This window comes from Pundamilia nyererei, unplaced genomic scaffold (assembly GCF_000239375.1).
Source record: "Pundamilia nyererei isolate P.nyererei 1_Seehausen unplaced genomic scaffold, PunNye1.0 scaffold00022, whole genome shotgun sequence".
NCBI lineage: Eukaryota > Metazoa > Chordata > Actinopteri > Cichliformes > Cichlidae > Pundamilia > Pundamilia nyererei.
In genome coordinates this window covers 3983234-4002034 of record NW_005187423.1, presented here as the reverse complement: position 1 = coordinate 4002034, position 18801 = coordinate 3983234, and the positions used below count along the sequence as shown (strand labels likewise).

Sequence of the window (18801 nt, the reverse complement as noted above, 5' to 3'; positions counted from 1 at the left end):
GAATTAAAGAGACGGCTCGGGGTTCGTGAGATTTGTCTCATCTCGCGAGTGTTTTTGCAGTTTCATTTGTCTCCCTCTGCCGGTGAAAGCACAGTCTAACACGCTCGTAAAAAAACTAACAAACTACATTAAAAAAATAGAGTTTTGAAATCAGCAACAATAAGGTGAGCAGACGTTCCGCTTTATGTGGCAATGCGCAGCATTTTTATCCCCTGTGCCCTTCTCCCACATCTTCAGACAGTGTCCAACACTTTGATCGGTTCTGCAGGACATGCTTTTTCAAAGAGACCGTTTTTACCAAATGTGTATAATAAAGAGTTAAAGTTAAAGCATGTGAAGGCAAGGCAAGACAATGAAGTCATAGTATATACTGACAAACTGAGCTTATTTATTTTTTAGCTTCACACAGGAGTGTGAAGTAGCAGTTTTATTTGTCATGATTGGTTAAAAAATTGTCCAAAATGTCAGACATGCCTCAAAAAAGGTATATCAGTCTATTGACATATACAACTGAAAGCCAAAAACTGTTACCAGGCAGAACAGTGGCTGAAATAACAGTGAAATAAAATTCAGCATTGTCAACCTGTCCCACTTTGCCCCACGCAAACACAGTGTTTGCCCTACATTTAGTTTGTTGGGATCTGGTCATCCCATTTAATTCTATTAGTTTAAACCACAGGTAGTCTAATCAAGCTTGAAAAGATTTCAGATTCCACATTCAGGAAACTTTTTTTTTTATCCCAGAAATGGCGAATCAGTTTGACGGTCCACCACTACATCGATAAGGAAGCAAATAAGAATAAAAAACAATAAAATAAAAATCATATAGAAACCACAATCATTTTAGTATTAAAGGCTGATATGCAAATACAACAACATAAAATAGCCTGGCCTGCTAAAAGTACTTGATTACTGGCAGATTATAGAAGACCACAGCGCAAAAACAGTGGAAGGGCCAAACAGGACAAAGTAACAAAGACAAAACCTACATTTTTTAAGTAATCTTTCTAAATAAATGGAAGCTGGAAAAAAAAAAAGCTCAACAATAATTTATAACTAACTACAGCCATAGGGAACAACAGTTTTCAAAGTAAAATTTGTCAAATGCTGAAAGACAATAGTACAACATTTTCGTATTTAGTAATTTGTGTCATTTGTTCCAGCAAAAAGTGATCCACACCAATTTTTTTTAACTGGGAGACAAGTTCTTCCACATCTCTGAACAGGATGAACTAGTCTCAAGGTGTGCAAACAGGTAAAATAGGCGTGCTGCCTGTTTTCCACCAACATTATTACTGTAACAAAGGGAAGAATTTTGTCTGTTGGGAAAATACACTTCGGAGGTTATTTATCCACTTACCCACAAAGCCTAATACAATAGTCCTGTAATCTTCCACCTGTATGAAGGTCATATTATTCTGTGGAAGATGTCGATTCCTGATGGAGGACACAAAGTAAACACGTTAGTGGACTTCATCTTTCATATACCAATATTGACAAATGTAAACCAGGTAAACAGGTAAAAAGGTGCTGTTTTATGTAAAGTCTTGCTCCTTAATTCTTCCTAATATGCCAACAAGGTTATTAGTACTTTGACAAATCCAGCTCCTAGTGCCACAGAAAGTGTTTTCAAAAATTATTTGAAGGACGTGGCAGCTGTTTATTGTGTCTTCTCATTCAAAATCTGATTTATGTTGACATTTTTGGCTTTATTTCATCTACAGCAGGTGTGTCAAACATAAGGCCCAGGGGTAAAAATCAGTCCAGCAAAAACTCCAACATACGCCATACATTTTTCCATCTACTGATACAATTCACCTGTTCACGTTTTTTTCACTACTATAGAAATTACAAGGTTGTTTTTTTAATTTTTTACAAAGTGTCCAATGTAAATAAATAAATAAAACAGGTCATTTTTCTGTGAATTGACAGTAACTTTCTGCTTTATAATTACAGGGCAGTTTTATCAATGAGCTACCAGACTCATTTCGGCGGCATTTCTTTATCATGTAAAGAAAAGTGAGAGCTACTGTTGAAATTGCACTTCTTTTTCTTATATTGAGATATCTCGGGGATTAAATGTGCAGTTAAATTCAGATAGACAGAAAGAAGAGTTTCGCTGATCTGTTCCGCTTGAGATCAAAGTAGGGTTGTATGTGGCCCGTGATGACTTTGACACCCCTGATCTACAGCCTCTGCTGTATTGTTTGCATGAGCAACAACTTTACATTTGTGGTTCGGACGAGAAGCTTATTACATTTGCCGTCATTACTTTAGTCATCTTTGCTTTCAAGATGGTTTAAAAAGATATTTTTCAAAGAGTTGCTCTGACACACTCTGAGCTCTTAACAAGGGCTCATCAGTTTAATTGCAATCTCTGACACTAAATCATTTGCAGATGTTATAATCTTCTTCTGAGATAATAAGAGCTTCCAACAGGATGGCAGCAAGAGGGGAGAAAGAGACGATTACGGTGGCGCTGTGTCACAAACTTGTCCACTCATTAGCTGTATAAAGCCTGCAGGAGAATAAGAAGGCACAGTTCAGTTTAAAGGTCAGTAAAAGCTTTCTCTGCTCTTTTTCTGTTCTTTTTTCTTCTTCTTTTTGAAGGTCGTATTTAAGAAAGTCTTTGGGCTCAGTGAACAAGACTGCTGATTTGAGGTCATTAAATCAGAGACAAGGCCTGCATCTCATGGGTGGTGCTGCTGGCTTCCATGACTCCCAGGGTCCCTGAGGGCTCAGCTACACTTTACTGGGAGGTCAGCGGGAACGGTGACGCCAGCTGCCTCTGTGGCAACACTCATGGCTGCACATCCATCCCACAGAGCCAATGTGAAGTCACTAGAAAGAACAGAGATGGGAAGACAGATAGTATCAAATATGGGCATTATTTGACTTCGACTGCTTTGATTGTGTCTGATTAGAGTTTTGTCTCTTCTCCTCAGCCGTGCAAAAAAAAAACCCTCACGTGTCAGGGGTTATGGTTGTGGCGGTGATTTGAAAAGGCAAGCAAAGCAGAGCCGTCACTTTGCTTTAATGTTTGGTTTTCAGCGCCGCGGGATGCACACATCTGTCAGTGTGCGCTGTTGTGCCCTACAAAAACGTTGTTCTGCATGTATTTCCTGTTTGCCTTTTCATTTCGTTTGTTGTGTTAGTTTAAGCTATAACATCCTCTTTTTATCCATTATATGATGTGTGATTTACATTGATAGTTTGTACATAAGATTTCTCAATTAAGACTCCTACACTCAGAACATGATTTGTTGGTGCTTGTGTTACAGTTACTACTTTTCTGTGTGTATGTAGCAGGCACTTGTCTTGTACACTGTACAAGCCCTACCTTATTTTAATTGCTTTTTCTCTCTATCTCTAGGAGAGGGCATAAACAGGAAGAAAAAAAATTATGATTGTTGTTACTATTTGTGGAAAGGGGGTGGGATTTAATAGAATTAGACTTATTTCTGCTCCCTTTTCAACATGTAAAGTTATACATTGTGATTATTCTTTTCCTTATGTTTTTAACATGTTCAAAATAAAGCCACATTTCAAGTGCAGTATTTGAAATATATCCCCTGAGGTTTATATGCATGCTGATACACAGCATACAGTCAAACCTGGATTATCATAAACAGCCCATGGTCTGTGTAACTTTTTGAAATATTAAAGTGCAGCATTATCTGCTTACTATTATACGTCCTCCCTTCAGCATTGTAGTTTACATTGGGTTCACGTGACATGTGCATTGTCCTGAGGTTAGGGTAGCAAGCTGATTTTCCCGAAAACGGAACAAAGACACTTTCAATAACCTGTAATGTGTAAATATGCATACTGTGCGACAGACACAGCTCAGACACAAAATTTCCAAGCTTATAGTCCCACATTAATTTTAGCTGGCATTGCTTGAACGGTGATAATGTAGCTCTCTCGCTGAGGTTAGCGGACTACTGTTGTGCATTTTATTTTGCCTCCTTGTGTTACTGATGTTAATGATGTGGTGTGCGTGTAGAGAGACTGTGAAATCGCGAGTTTTGTTGTGTGGAGCCTGTTTAGAGAGGACTTCTAAGCGGCAGGGCTCAAACCGTTAACGTTTCGCAGTAACTCAGTTCACACGCTGTTGATTTGAACGCAGTGCCTGTGCACGGAGCTAGAAAACCACCTGAGCTGCACACCTGCCACTGAGCTTAACAGTCCCCAGTTGTGTACTGCGCATGCGCCACTCACTCAAGGGCTATACTGTCATGGCGGTGACGAGCTGAAGCTACCGGGGTAGATCAGGAAGCAAATGCAGCGCAGCTGGGTCAACGTTGCCATTTAGCCAAGTGTGCGGAGTTTCCCGAGGAGGAGGAGGGGGTCACCGAGCGGACCTCAGCTCTTTGTCGGCTTTCTCCGGAGCTGTTGGCGGACTTGCTTCCATTCAGTTTGAGTTTTTTTTTTATTATTATGCCAAGCGCTACCTGTCAAGTGAGTGGACTCAGTCACAATAGCAACTTCCACTGCTGTGCGGAGATATTAAAGTATCCTCGCTTGCCGTTTGTGCACAGGAGCACGGGAGGACACAGGTAAAAGGGCGAACTCTTCTTCACCTGCTTCTCCCCTTGTTACCTGCACCACACTTTCCACGGCTTTTAACAGTGTAAAACCCTCCGTGTGGCATCAAGTTACAGGGCAGAGGAGTAGTTCACCGTGGAGAGGAGCACTGACATTTCCAGCCTCGCGGTGTCAGCGGTCATCAAATTCTCTCGTTTTTTGTTTTTTTTACCCACTTTCGAGGCTGTTTTTGGATGGGAGGGAAACGTCTTGCTTATGTGCCTATAGACTGTCAACAACTCAGCTGAAGGGGAGATAAACCCCCCTCCCCCTTATTTCCCTCTTCTGACATCGGCTCCACTGTCACCATTGGAGGTGAACAGGTGCCTTACCTGTGAACGCCACCTGTCCCGTCCGCTTCCTTAGCAATGGCTAGCGAGGAGACAGCGGGCGCTGCACCGCCAGGTGAAGGGAAGGACGGGCGACCTGGCGCCGTGGGGCTCAACCCCGGAGTGCCTATCAGGGGGATAAGAATGAAATTCGCCGTGCTCACCGGCCTGGTGGAAGTTGGGGAAGTTTCCAACCGAGACATTGTGGAGACGGTGTTCAACCTGGTAAGCTGATTATGGGGCTCAGAATAGGCCATAGATAGCACTGTCACGCTGTGGTACTGGCTGTGAATCTTTGGGAAAGTCTGGCTTACACCCATATTTGCATAAAAGAAAGGCGTTGATCGTCTGTCAGCACTGACAAAATCGATACTTTCTACTAAGTGTGGCCATATTGACTTAAAGGCAAGCAGCCTACACTGGAAACTGCAGTGAGTCACAGCTATAGGACCTCTCTCTCTAATGAACCCTTATTATCCATGTGGCCCTGTAAATTAAATGGTATATTGTTGGTTTGTTGTTTACAGATAGCTGGAGTGATTGGGCTCATCAGAGCAGGTTCTCATTATTTAGACATGCATGTCATACAGTTTCTTATGCTGCATTGTTCTGTTGTCTTATTGGGCCCCTGCATGTACACATGTAATTATCAGTGTTAAAAACATGTTACTAAGGTTGTTATTGAACATGACATGATGACCAATGTGAGAATAATCGTGGCAGAGAAAATACTGCGGCAGCAGCAAATCAGTCAGTGCTTTTTTGTGTGTGTGTGTGTGTGTGTGTGTGTGTGAGAGAGTGTGTGACATATCCAGGTCAGTCATACTGGGTGCCTTATCTGTCTGTTACCTGTTGGCCACCTTAAAGCATGTACCCCAGCTTGGCCTGTCTGCAGTACTGATAGCCCTCGCCTGCCTCAAAGCTTTTCACAAAGTGACTTTGCGGTGTCTGCATGAGAATGAATGAAACTACCAGTAACAAGGAAACTTACCGTGATGAATGGGAGCATGCTCAACTGCAGCTTTCACTGGTGAGGTGTGGGAGGAAGGGAGAGGGAGGAGACGTGAAGGTAGAACCTGCAAAACTGCTTTGTCACAGTGGTACAACAATGGAATCCTTTAGATAGGGGAGGCTCGCCTATAGTCATATAGTATAGTTTACTCCCAACGCCAACCCCCACAGAGGAGGCTAATGAACTGCAAGTAGATGTCTGACTCATGGCGAGATATTTGTAAGCACTACTAAACACAAACTATCCCATCAGCTAAATATCAGCACAGCTGAGAGCCTGAAAACTTCATTTAACCAAGAAGAAAAACTAAGCGGTGAATTGATTAACAAAGCAGATGATGATGAAATGCCTTTCAGACAAAAAGCGATCAGTTAACTTGTCTTTCCACTCTTATACTGACCCATGTTACACTGACCTACTTTGATTGGACACGTTTGTAGTGTCACCAGGATGCTGCAAAAGTAAAGCTTTTTTTTTTTTTTTGCTTTTTCCTCATTTATTTCTTTATTTTTTGTGTCCAGTCTTGTCTGTCTGTTGCTATTATTAATTTTAGACAGACATGTGATTGAAAGTGAGGACCTCTGACTGGAAAAGCAGACAATGTAAACGCAGTATCACGGGGAAGTATTGTTTTTAGTAGCAGCTTCCAGTGACTATATGTACAATTGTTTTTGTGTGTGTGTGTGTGTGTGTGTGTGTGTTTTTTCCCCGTTTAAGCTGAGAAAGCCATCATTGTACTAATATGATCTGTACAGGCTCCTCTGTCTCACTGCAGCTCTTCTGGACTGCATTTTTCTCATGGAGAGTGTCATTTTTCAGGAGGTGCTGTGCATTTCATTATGCTTACAACATTCTACAGCTTTCCACATGATAGTCTGATTTATCACAGTGGTCGTAGTTTTCTCTTTGGTAGTATCTGCCAGAGCCCTACATTGATTAAATACTACATGGTTTCCCCAAGAGTATTGTCTCTCTGTGTCACAACTCATCAGCAGTGGTTGTGATGACTCGCAGCACGTGGGCTTGGGTTATAAACGCCACTATTCAGTTGTTTTTAGAAAAACGGGCTCATGTGCCGGCCCTGTTTGTGCCTGGAGTCAGGAATTTGCTATAGATGGGGGCAAAGAAGAGTTTGCTTCACACAGTCACAGTCTGAGTGTTACGCTGTTTTGTGTCCCCCCCCTCAGTTGGTCGATCTGCTTCACGCTATCTCGATACAAGGTTCAAGGGGTATATAGCTGTCAGTTAAAAGTGAAAGTAAAGATGAGCAGGCCAGAGAATAGAGAGCTGAACTTTTGTCAGTGCAACAGCTGAACTGTTGATACATAATCCAGTATTCAAGTTTACTTTTAAATAGAGGAAAGGAAAAACAAACAAACCGTAATCTGTGTGGCAGAGTACAATATCTGTATTCAGAGACAGTTTTTTTTTTTTTTTATATATTTTGGTCCTATGAAGTCTTGCCCTGTCATGGCTCATTGGACCTGTCTTGGCTAACAAATTCAATCTGTTTAAAGCAGCACTGGTGTAATACAAGGGATGAATTTCACAGCATAAACATGTTTTGTTTCTTTATTTTCTTGGATCTGAGTATGGCAAGTTTTTATTTTTCCAGAGTCTGCATCAAATACACAAGTTTGCACACAGCCAGAGGAACAATGTGCAAAAAAAGGCATATTTTCGCTTCAAACGGATTACCTCTGCAGTGGCTTTCACACTTATGGTAAAGAAAGAATATGGGAATTCTAAGTTTTTATGTATTGAGACATAGTTAAAAAATCATCTGGTTCTTACCAGGTTTTAAAATAATTTAAATACAACCTCTGATGAACAACAAGACTCGACACATTTCACCACGTCATTATTTATTTAACAAAAGCTAAGTCAAAATGCGAAGCGGTGAATGAAGAGCTGAGTAGCTTGTACAATCATATTTAGCAGCAATAACTTGAAGTAATGATTCTCTGTATGACTTTCAGTCTCTCACATCACTGTGGAGGAATTTTGTCCCTCTATTCTTTACAGCGTTGCTTCAGTTCATTGAGTTTTGCAGGCATTTGTTTTTTACACAGCTCTTTTAAAAGTCCTGCTGCAGCATTTCCATTGCGTTGAGGTCTGGACTTTGACTGGGACATTGTAGCACCTTGATTGTTTTCTTTTTCAGCCATTCTGCTTGTAGATCTGAGGCTGTGTTTGGGATCATATTCCCAGTCACACTTGGACTTGATGTTCAGCTGGGAGTGAAGATGTCAGGAAACTTGATTGATGAGACTTCCCTCCCACTAAAACAGAATCAACTTTCTGGGATTTAAACTGTTAACTTAAATATGCAGCGCTACCTGCTGTTGCTACCCCTTCTGAATAAGGTAGAAACCAAAAGCAGCATAATGTTTGACCTTGGGGTCAATTTACTGGGATTTCTATTCCCGGGAACACTGGAAACAGTCTTGAATGTTTTGTACTTGTCAATAATATTTCCCATTGCAGAATTACTTCATATCATTTGGAAATGGCCTTATTAGACTTTGCAGGTTGATGGGCAGCAACAATTCTTCTTCTCTGAGATCACTGTGGATGTCTTTGCTCCTTGGCATTGTGATAACACACAGCTGAATGCTCCAGACCAACAAACTACCAAAACCTCTGCTTTTATAGAGGTTATCAGTTATCAGTGATTAGCAGGAATTAAATAGTAGCTCTGTTCTTTAGCGGACCCACTAAGGAACAGAAATTTTTTTGTTATATCCTGATATATAAAGACACAGACCTGAAAGATGGCATACTTTCTTTTTACTATGTCTTTATGTGCTTATTACTCTTGATCATACATGTTCATAATGGTTCAACAGGTGTCCACGTTTTTTGTAGTTGTTGTTGTTGTTGTTGTTGTTGTTGTTTGTTTTGCATGTCTAAAGCATAGCAGCACCCACCCTGAATGGAGCCAGAGAAACTGAAAGCACTTGTGTCAAGATGTTATTGGGTGTACAACATGATTTGTGCACATTATGACAACAGGCCACACAAATTGATAGTCGAGCTTTTTTTTTTTTTTTTTTTAAATCATGTTTTCTAACCTTTTAACTATTAAAACAAAAGTAATGAATATTTCTTTAAAACGAAATGAAACTAATTATTGCCAAAGTGTTACAGCCTGCTCTATTGGCCAATCAGTGGGCTTAAAAAACCAAACAATCCCCAAACCACACTGGTTAGGACAAAGGGAAGCTGAGTTACAGTTTTCATCCCACTAGATTACAGATTATACATGGCACTTCTTGAAACACAGATGAATTGGTGAACAAAGTTCAACATTTAGCAAGTCTGAGATATTGATATCTGGCTTCCTGTCAAAATGTTAAGTCCAATGGTCACTGGTGTTTTAACCCCATGCCAACTTTTGAGGGGCAAAATGTGTGGGTCTCTTGGGCTTGAGTAAATGTTTGACTTTGTCTAGTAGTCACTCGTTTACACTTAAGAACAAAACCAGTACAGACTGGAATGATATTGATATGGTAACAGTAAAGACAGTTATTGATGGTATTGTAAAACCATTAAAATATATATTCAACTTGTCATTTTTTTTCCACAAAAAATGAAAGCTGCTAAAGTTATTCCCATTTACAAAACCGGTGAAAGGCATCATTTTACAAACTATAGACCAGTGTCAATACTCTCCCAGTTCTCTAAGATACTGGAAAAACTTTTCATAAAAAGATTTGACAGAATTACTGACAGATAGTCAGTATGGGTTCAGAAGCAACAGATCAACAGCTTTGGCACTGATAGATTTAATGGAAAAGATAACGGAATGTATGGATAATAAAAGGTATGCGCTCGGCGTTTTCTTAGATCTGAAGAAGGCGTTTGATACTGTTAATCATGAAATTCTATTAAAAAAACTGGAAAAGTACGGGTTTAGGGGAGTGGTTTTGGAATGGTTAAAAAGCTATGTAGGGAATAGGCAACAATATGTACAAATAAATGAATATAAATCTAATTTGATGGATATAGCTTGTGGAGTACCTCAAGGTTCAGTACTGGGTCCAAAAATGTTTATTATGTACTTAAATGATATCTGCAGAGTATCGGAGAGTTTAAAGTTTGTAATATTTGCAGATGACACAAATATACTGTGTTCAGGTGTGGAATTGCCACAGGTTTTGGGGATGATCACACAGGAATTAACGATATTAAAGAAGTGGTTTGATATAAATAAATTATCATTGAATCTAGATAAAACCAAATTTATGTTGTTCGGAAACCAAAAGAAAAACATCAAAGTAGAAATATGTGTTGACAATGTATATTTAGAAAGAGTAAATGAAATAAAATTTCTTGGGGTGATCATTGACCACAAGCTCTGTTGGAAGCCACACATTACTTATATTCGGGGGAAATTGGCACGGGGCATTGCCGTCCTGGGGAAAGCAAAGCATATGTTGGATCAGAAAGCACTGCACATTTTATACTGTGCTTTTACTACTGCCATATATGAGCTACTGTGTAGAGGTGTGGGGAAACGCATACAAAAGTAACACACAAACAATAACTATAATACAGAAAAGGGCCATGTCGATCTCAATTGCAGGAGTTAAATTATGGAACAGTTTAACAGAAGAAATAAAAGACAGTAAAAACATAAAACAGTTTAAAGTAAAATATAAAAACCTAATTTTAAATAAGTATAAGAATGAAGAAAACGGGGTTAACCCAGGACGGTAATGTTGCTGGTAATGGTGTTGTGGTTCTTTTTTTTGGTTTTTTTGGTTTTGGTTTGTTTGTTTTTCCATAACTTGTGTATCTGCAAATATACACATTCTGTATTTTTCATATGAAAGAAACTATACTGTGGTGGGGCTTGCTAATTTCTTGTTTTTGATTTATGTATGTTTTGTTTTGTTTTGTTTTGCTTTATTTTTGTTGCATATGTTGTTTGTTTAATTTAAGACAAAAAAAAACAATTCAATGAATGAGAGGTAAAACTTGAGGGGGTAGGGACAAATAAGTAAATACTTCTGCCTACTCCTTTTCAAACAAATAATGGAATAATAGTTTGTAATGATTGTGAAGGCACGTGTTTGAAATGTTTGAAATAAAAATGAACTGAACTGAACTGAACACTTGTTTCCCCCCTTTTTAAGGCAGGTAGTGTAGAATCGGTTTGTTTGCGCCCTTGTGCTTTAAGTGGCTGCCCACAGCTTTAGAGGAAGTGCCACTGTTTTGTTTTTGTTCTGGCTAACTGAAACAGTGTGCTGAAAGCTGGAAAGAGCTGCAGACTGGGGTGTTAATTCTCAGTTGAGCCAGTAATAAACGTTACTGTCTGTATCTGTCTGCTGATGTAATTCTCTTTTAGTTAGCAGACTTTATTGTAGATTTGCAAAGACAGCCTTGTAATGCATAATCACACATAATTACATGTTGCTACATAGGATAGAAATAAATGAGGAAATAAAAGGCTGCAATTAGGCAATATCAGTATTCCTTCATTAGGGTTTATTGTGTTTAATGGACATCTCAGAGGGTGTAAATACTGTTAATACATGGGCACTTTAAAATGAAGCAGTGGGACGTCGGGGCTCTTGCGGTTATCCCAATATAAGAGAATGAAAGAGGTATACCGCTGCCTTACATAGGGTAGGTAATCTCCTAGGCCCAATAAAGCACTGACTAATGTGACGCTCTGTGAAGAGGAGCCAGGCTGAGCTGGAATCATGGCTCCTCTGTTAGGTGACACAGGAGATGGGTGGAATGTAACGGCGGCATTACCTGAATACAAGGTCATAGAGCCGATGGCAGACAGCTATGCAGCCCACAACTATATGAATACACTGGCTATGATCATTTAAGTGTTAGTTTTGATTTCCTTTATGAAAATGATGCATCACATCAAAGTATTTGTGTTTATCACAAAGAACTACAGCCTGAAGGCTCGTAGCAGAAGAAGCCACAAATAAAACTCTGTGATGTTTCTATTTAGTTATGATTTATTAAATATGGGATGGGTTTATTCATGTATCTGAAAATGCAGTCTGTACCACAGGGCTTCATTAACCAAAGTGATCTTGTTATGCTACAGGGCTTTCTGGAAGATGGCGTATAGTAAAATCATAATTTCATTCATAAAGTTGAAGTTTCTCATTTCATTTTTTCAAATGTTAAAATGTGGAGTGTTGGTATTTGTCTGTCCATGTGCTTCAGTTTGTCTTGAGCCACTGTATTTGAACTACCTGCTGCAACACTATGTATTAAATCTGTATTTAGCTGTAGCTATAGCTTAGATGGCCTCTTTTTGGACATGTCTTTATCCTTTTTTATGATATCTACTTGCATTTAATTTCCCTTCTACGAGGCTACTGTTTTCCAGGCATTCTGTATTTGTAGTTGTGTCAACGAGGCAAATCAGTTTTATTCTGTTTCTTCAGTGATATTTTAAGGTCTCTTTCTTTGTCTTTGTGCTTCTGAGCATGTGCAGTTTCTGTTTGATAGTGCCTTGTTGCCCACTTTATCATCTGTGGGACTGATGTTGACACAGAGGATCCTCCTTTGAGATAGGCTGTCATAAGTGAAATTAATTGTTCTAAACTTGCATCTTCCCTTTTTATTTCTTTAAATAGGCTGCCTGGGACCCTTATTACTTCCCAGTGCAGGAATAAATCCCGAAAAGTAGTTGTTCTGTGGAATTATTATGTGTCACGCTTTAAAACTGTGAAATTGAGTTTAGTAGCTTTATTCTTATCAGCAGATACAGGCTATTTTTGCCCTGACTAGAAACTAGCGATGGTTGCAATAAGATAATCCCCAAGATGGTAGACAAGTGTTAATATGAACACTTGAGTCTTTTTTTTTTTCTTTTTCATAATTCACTGCTTGTGTGCATATGTTGCCCACAAGCACACACACATTCTCCCTTCATTTGCAAGCAGTCTGGCACAAAAGCTGTAAGAGTGAGGGCGATGCTTGTGCTCTCTCCAGGCATGCTTTGCCCTCTCTGGCAGTAACAAAGAGCCCTTTAATCTGACACATGAATGAAATGCTATCTGCTTCTCTCAATTATCTGTCGCATCAGCCCAATTTCAGGGTCACACCTCTTTCTTCTTGCATCACTGTATCTGAAGGTAGTCTGAAGTGGTATAGGACTGTTGACTGTCAGCATGACTGTGTGTTTATTTTATTTTCAGAATAATATTCAGTGCTCATTGTTTCCGTAAATGGTCTTTTTGTTTCCCTAAACAAAAGAGGGCATTTGTGTTCGTTGCACCATTTTGGCAGTCATGTCTTTTTCATAGAAATAACAGTGAAATCACCACAGTGAGTTTTCTTGAGGGTAAACAGGATTAGCTGGTCTGGATGAGCTATAGGTGTAAGTGGGTTTAAAAAGCCACAACTGGAATGCCTGTTTTCTCCTTCTTTATGCAGTCTTTATTTAGCCCTGCAGCAGGTCAGATAATGCACCCATCATGCCTCATTGTCTGCTGTTTGTTGACAAATAGGCAGATGGCCTCAGGATTTAACAGGGTTTGAAAGAGATGCGTGTCATCGGAGAGATATAATGTCTTGCATAACAAGAATTTAGAGACAGTTAAAAGCTTGAGATATAGTATTTTGGGACACTGTAGTTACATGAAATATCTCTGAGAAGTGTGCTTTGTTTTTCCTGTTTTTGCTTTAAAAAGATTTAATGGGAGCGTTGATAAGCACTGGGTGGGAACAGTTGCCTGGTGTCACATCCTACTTCAGGAGTGTGGTTAGGGAAACTTGTTCCACATGACAGTTTAGTGGTAACTACCTCTGGAGTACAGTGGGGAAAATAATTACTTTGTTCCCTGCTGAATTTGTATGCTTGCTCACTTACAAAGAAAAGCCAGTCTCTATTTTTTCTGATAGTTTCCTTTTAATGCAGAGAGAGAAAATATCAAACAAAAGTCCAGGAAAAAAAGAAAACCTATTACAGAAAAGTTATAAATTCATTTAAATGTCATTGAGTGAAAAAAGTATTTGATCCTCAAGCAATACATGTACCTGAGTGACCCAGTCCATGACCTTAATGTCCTTCTTCTTTAGCCACTCCTTTGTTGCCTTAGTGGCATGTTTCAGGTTACTGCCATGTTGGATGACCAATCCATGAGTCATCTTCAGTGTTCTGGCTGAGGGCAGGAAGTCTAAGGTTTTACAGTACATGGCCCTGCCCTTTATGTACCTTCAAGTTTTCATGTATCGTTAGAAGAAAAACAGCCCCAAAGCATAATGCTTCCACCTCCATGCTTGACTGTAGGGATGGTGTTCTTTGGGTCATACTCAGCATTTCTCTTCCGTCAAACACGACAGGTTGAGTTGATGCCAAATAGCTTGATTTTTATCTGGACACAGCACTTTCTCCCTAGCCTTCTCTGAATCATTTGGATGTTCACTGGGAAACTTAAGTTGGACCTGTACAAGTTCTTTCTTGAACGGTTGGACCTTATTGTATAGTGTGTTGCTAATGGTGTTGTTGGAGACTGCGTTTCTAAGTGCGTTATATTTCCTCCCTTTCCAAATATTCACACCAGCATTGTCGCTTTCTCACCAAGCTTCTTGCAGATGGTCTTTTAGCACATGTAGCCTTGTGCAGGTCTATAATCTTGTTCCTGACATCCTTTGACAGCTCTTTGGTCTCCCCTATGGTGGTGGAGAAGTTGTAATGGAAGAAATTGATTCTGTGGACGCGTGTGTTATATACACACAACTAGTTGAAGTTGGGAGTATCTGTAATTGATTCATTGTAATTTGTGTGCCCACAAACAATCTGTGGGAGTCAAAATTCTGGTTGGTAGGGTATCAAATACTCATTCTACTCAATGACGCTAAAAGCAATATTTAATTTTAATGAAATGTGGGGTTTGTTTCTGGATTTTTGGTTGACATTCTCTCTGTGTATTAAAATGAAACTACCAAAAAATTAGAGACTGTTCATTTCTTTGTAAGTGAGCAAACTTAGATTTCAGGCGATCACCATATGTAGACTTGTAACACACAGCAGTGAATAACCAATTAGCTTTATTGTTTATACAAGTTTTACTTCAGTGAGCACAATTCCAATTATTAGAATTACTACTTTCTGCAAGTTTATTTGTAAACTAATCAGCTCGTATGCACAATTGGCAAAGTGTGGCTAGAATACATTTATCAAGCAGGCAACACATCCAACTTAAAGTCTTGTTGCACACACAGTAGTCTAGATGTAATCGCATGTTTTTTAATTGAAAGTTAGTTTTAAAGTTTCCAATTATTGTCAGAGAACAAACATTCCAGGAAACCAAAAGAAAAACTTGCGTTATTAATTTGATTATTTTTGATTAATGGTTTTTGTCTTCCTGCAACTTCTGTTAAATTAATATTCTTTGGGTGTTGTTCTTTCACTCAAACTTGAGTCACTTGTACCATTCTCCAAACTGTTCTGGTTTAGGTTTGCTTTTAAATGTAGAATGCTGAACATATAGTAAAAGATTAACTGCTCATAGATTTCTCATCATTTGCGGTCGTTGCAGTGACTGTCTACTTTTAAGAAACAGGGTCAGGGTAGTGTAGCCTACTACTTGGCCTACATCTCTACTTATTGTTTCGCCTGTAACTGTGCCAGCTCACAAAGGCATTTTGTCAAGATGCTAATGGTTATGATGGCGGAAACTGGGAACAGGAGCTGTTGAAGGCTCTCAAACACCAACAAGCTGATAATAAAACTGTGCCCAAGAGCCACAGGGGTAATTATGCCCGCTATCATTTGTATTTTCTTGCACACAGATTAATACTGTACCGTTAAGTAAATGGCTAGGGTCACTTCATTTAAGTTTCATTTAATCTTTATGCAATTTTTGCCCTGAAGAGAAGTTTTGGGCCGCTTGTTTAAAGTAGAGCAGGGTGTCTGCCTCTTGAACCCACAGGATCCTGATAGCTTTGCCTGCCGTCCTAATTTGGATACTCTTGAAGTCTGCACTATACTACAAAGAGCTCTACTAGGATGATATTATGATAAGTCTTTAAAGCTGTTTTCATGCATTATAGTATTATAGAGATTACCCAGTGGAAAAACATGTCAGGATGTAAAACATCTGACATGGTTTGATTGGATGTTCAACAGTCTCTGACCGACAAACTTCCTAGTTTGTCTGTTGTCTTGTGTCCTTTCTCATGATCACGCTACCCAGCAGCACCCTCGCTTGAACCAAACAGAGTATTTCCAGTACTGAGGGCATGGCTGATGTGAACTATCTCCTGCTGTGTCCTACATCTGAGAGAGCTTTGGACAATTCCTCTGACAGTTTTCTCAGTTCATGTGTGGAATCAGCTTGAGATATTATCAAGCTTGTTCATTAAAGTCTATGTACATGAGGAAAAGGATTTTAAATGCTATTTGTGATTTTTTTTTAATTTTTTTTAATTTTTTAATTTTTTATTTTTTATTAACTGAGAGCCAGTGAAGAAACGCTGGTGATCAGAGATGCAGAGTACACCCAGATTCTTTTGACATTCTAGCTGGTAACTTGCAGAGGTTATTTGGAGACTTTACCCCACATGCTTCATGAGGCCTTTCACTCAGTTTGACAGGTACTCCTTATGTAACAAACATCTCAGTAGCTGTGAGGTATGATACGTTATGATACATGGACAGACAGAGTAGCATTTTATTGCATTTGTCTGAATAGTTCTTGCATAGTTTGAAGCTATGCCTTGGGTCATTGCTGGAGTAATCTCAGTTCCAATCAGGTATTGTCTGCAAGATATGTCTTCAAGATTTGTCAAATCCATTTGGGGCCCGTTTATGGTCTAAATCAACTTATTGTTAATGCTAACTCACAGAGAAACAGTCTAAATCTGGTCTTATTCTAAAGCGGCTCCATTTGATGATACATCTGTGACAGTTTGGAAAGACTCAGTCCTGACAGCTAAATCAATGAACTGAGTTACTATGACTGTCTCGGCCTGTTAAAAAATGTTGTTTTTTGTTTCCTTCCAATAACAGTGAGTAATGTGCACTTCTAGCTTATCTTCCCAGACTGGCTGAAATTCTTTATAAATGCTTTGATGCTTTAAAGTGTGAATTGAACCATGGGACTGGCCTCCTGAGTCATAGCTTTCTTTTTCAGAGGGGTAACAGTATTAAGTGTTTTATGCATTGAGACTGCAGGACTATCAACAATTGACTTCAGGAGATATAAAGATAAAATGGCTACTCATCATTTTTATTGGTTCCAGCATTTACGGTAACAATAGTGGAATCACTTGAAGGACAATTATGATAGTGGACTTAACAACAGCTCAGGTCAGCTGTTGTTAAAATAAAGTTGTACATTGACCAGCTAGGAGTTGCACCTACCTGAGATAATTAACTATTATATTAAGCATTGTTATGTGAAAAGCATGTGCTTTTTTTGAATGCTGGCACCTTGAAGTTCTAGTTAAAATGACATGTTTGAACGCTATAGCTTCTGGCCAAGCAGTGTTAACCTTTCTTTTCACAGTGATGATATTGCAGTACTATTTGGCAGATAGTCAAGTTTCAGTGCTAGATGCTTAGATGGGTTGTGAATGTTAAAACATAATATGTGCTGGATACAACATAATATAGTGTGAGCAAAGATTTAAAGGGAAAGTAATGTAAATGTTAATGTCTAAATGTTCTTTCTTGCTTTTTCTCTTTCTAGTGTTTCATAGCATTGCTGTCTACCTTTTCCTTTGTTTTTGGGCAGGTTGATTAGCAATTTAGGTAAACCTTAGATAATGTGAAAATGAACTGCCCTTGGATATCTGTGATAGACTTAAGAATGTGGAAAATGTGGCAAACTGTTTTGTATGACACAGCATTGCATGACAAGTTACTTTTTTATTTCTATTGAAATTGCATCATACAGCAATAACTGTTTTTCAGTAAAAGTGTTATAAGAGATTAATACTAAACTTTTTTCCCTGACCTTTTGTAAACTGCTTTGCAAATTGCTCAAATTAATTTAGTTTTACTGCACTCTATGCAAATATTTAGAGACATTTATCAGAAGCTATCTGAGATCAAGTTGATAAAGTGCATGTCTTAATATTTTACATGAGTAAATGCAACAGACTAGGCTGAAAACTAAGAAAGGGGGGAGAAGTGTCCCAGTGTCAGCTGCTTGAATGTTGTATTCAGACCAAGTCAGCTGTCATTCTGATTCAGAAAGGTTTTCTACATTGAAACCTGAAGTCTGTTATGTGCAGTAGTTTTAGAAGCACAGAACAGATGGTTTCTTGACACTCTTGACACTTTACAGTGTTCATAGCTTTATGGTAAAGTGTTAGTATAATTAATGATATTCAGCTTCACTTCAGACAGACACACTGGTGATATATTCACTTCCTCTAGTTGAAGCCGCTCTGTAACTAGAGGCGTGTTCCTCTGCATTAGTAAAGGGCATGATTGAATGATTCTACCCTTCATAAGGGATCATCTGCTTTCCCTCAGACTTTACTTATCCGGTTATTTTACTGATCAAAGTATTAACGTGTAGAATACCCAGGTAATACTTGTGTATTCAAACCAGCGTGTTGAAATTGAGTTTTGAGTTAAAGCTCACTTTACCAGCAAAATTGCACCCTTGTGATTGCATACCTACATGCTAACCCACAATGCGTAGGTTGCTGGAGTCAAAGCGGCTGCACTAACTGAAAATTTGGAGGCGTTACATTGAAACTTGTATGAATCTGGTTATTGTACAACCCCATTTTCAAAAAGGCTTGAACATTGAGCAAAATGTGAATAATCAGTAATGATCTAGTCCGGTATTTACTTGGGCGTGACTTAGCCAATTAACCAATACCTACCTATTATATGTCAGCTGACCCATCTATGAAGTTTTGACTGGTTAA

The 18801-nt window shown here is 39.0% G+C and overlaps 1 protein-coding gene across 4 annotated transcripts in view; it reads left to right on the top strand.

Annotated features, from left to right (window-relative positions):
- Positions 1–4226: 4226 nt before the first annotated feature.
- lrba (LPS-responsive vesicle trafficking, beach and anchor containing) overlaps positions 4227–18801 on the top strand; it is a 176289-nt gene continuing 161714 nt past the window's right edge. For all 4 annotated transcript variants that reach the window (XM_013909267.1, XM_013909269.1, XM_013909268.1 and 1 more), the window contains exon 1: positions 4227–5141. In XM_013909267.1, coding sequence (XP_013764721.1) covers positions 4956–5141 — 186 coding nt within the window. In that variant the 5' untranslated portion in view covers positions 4227–4955. The remainder of the gene's footprint in view (positions 5142–18801) is intronic.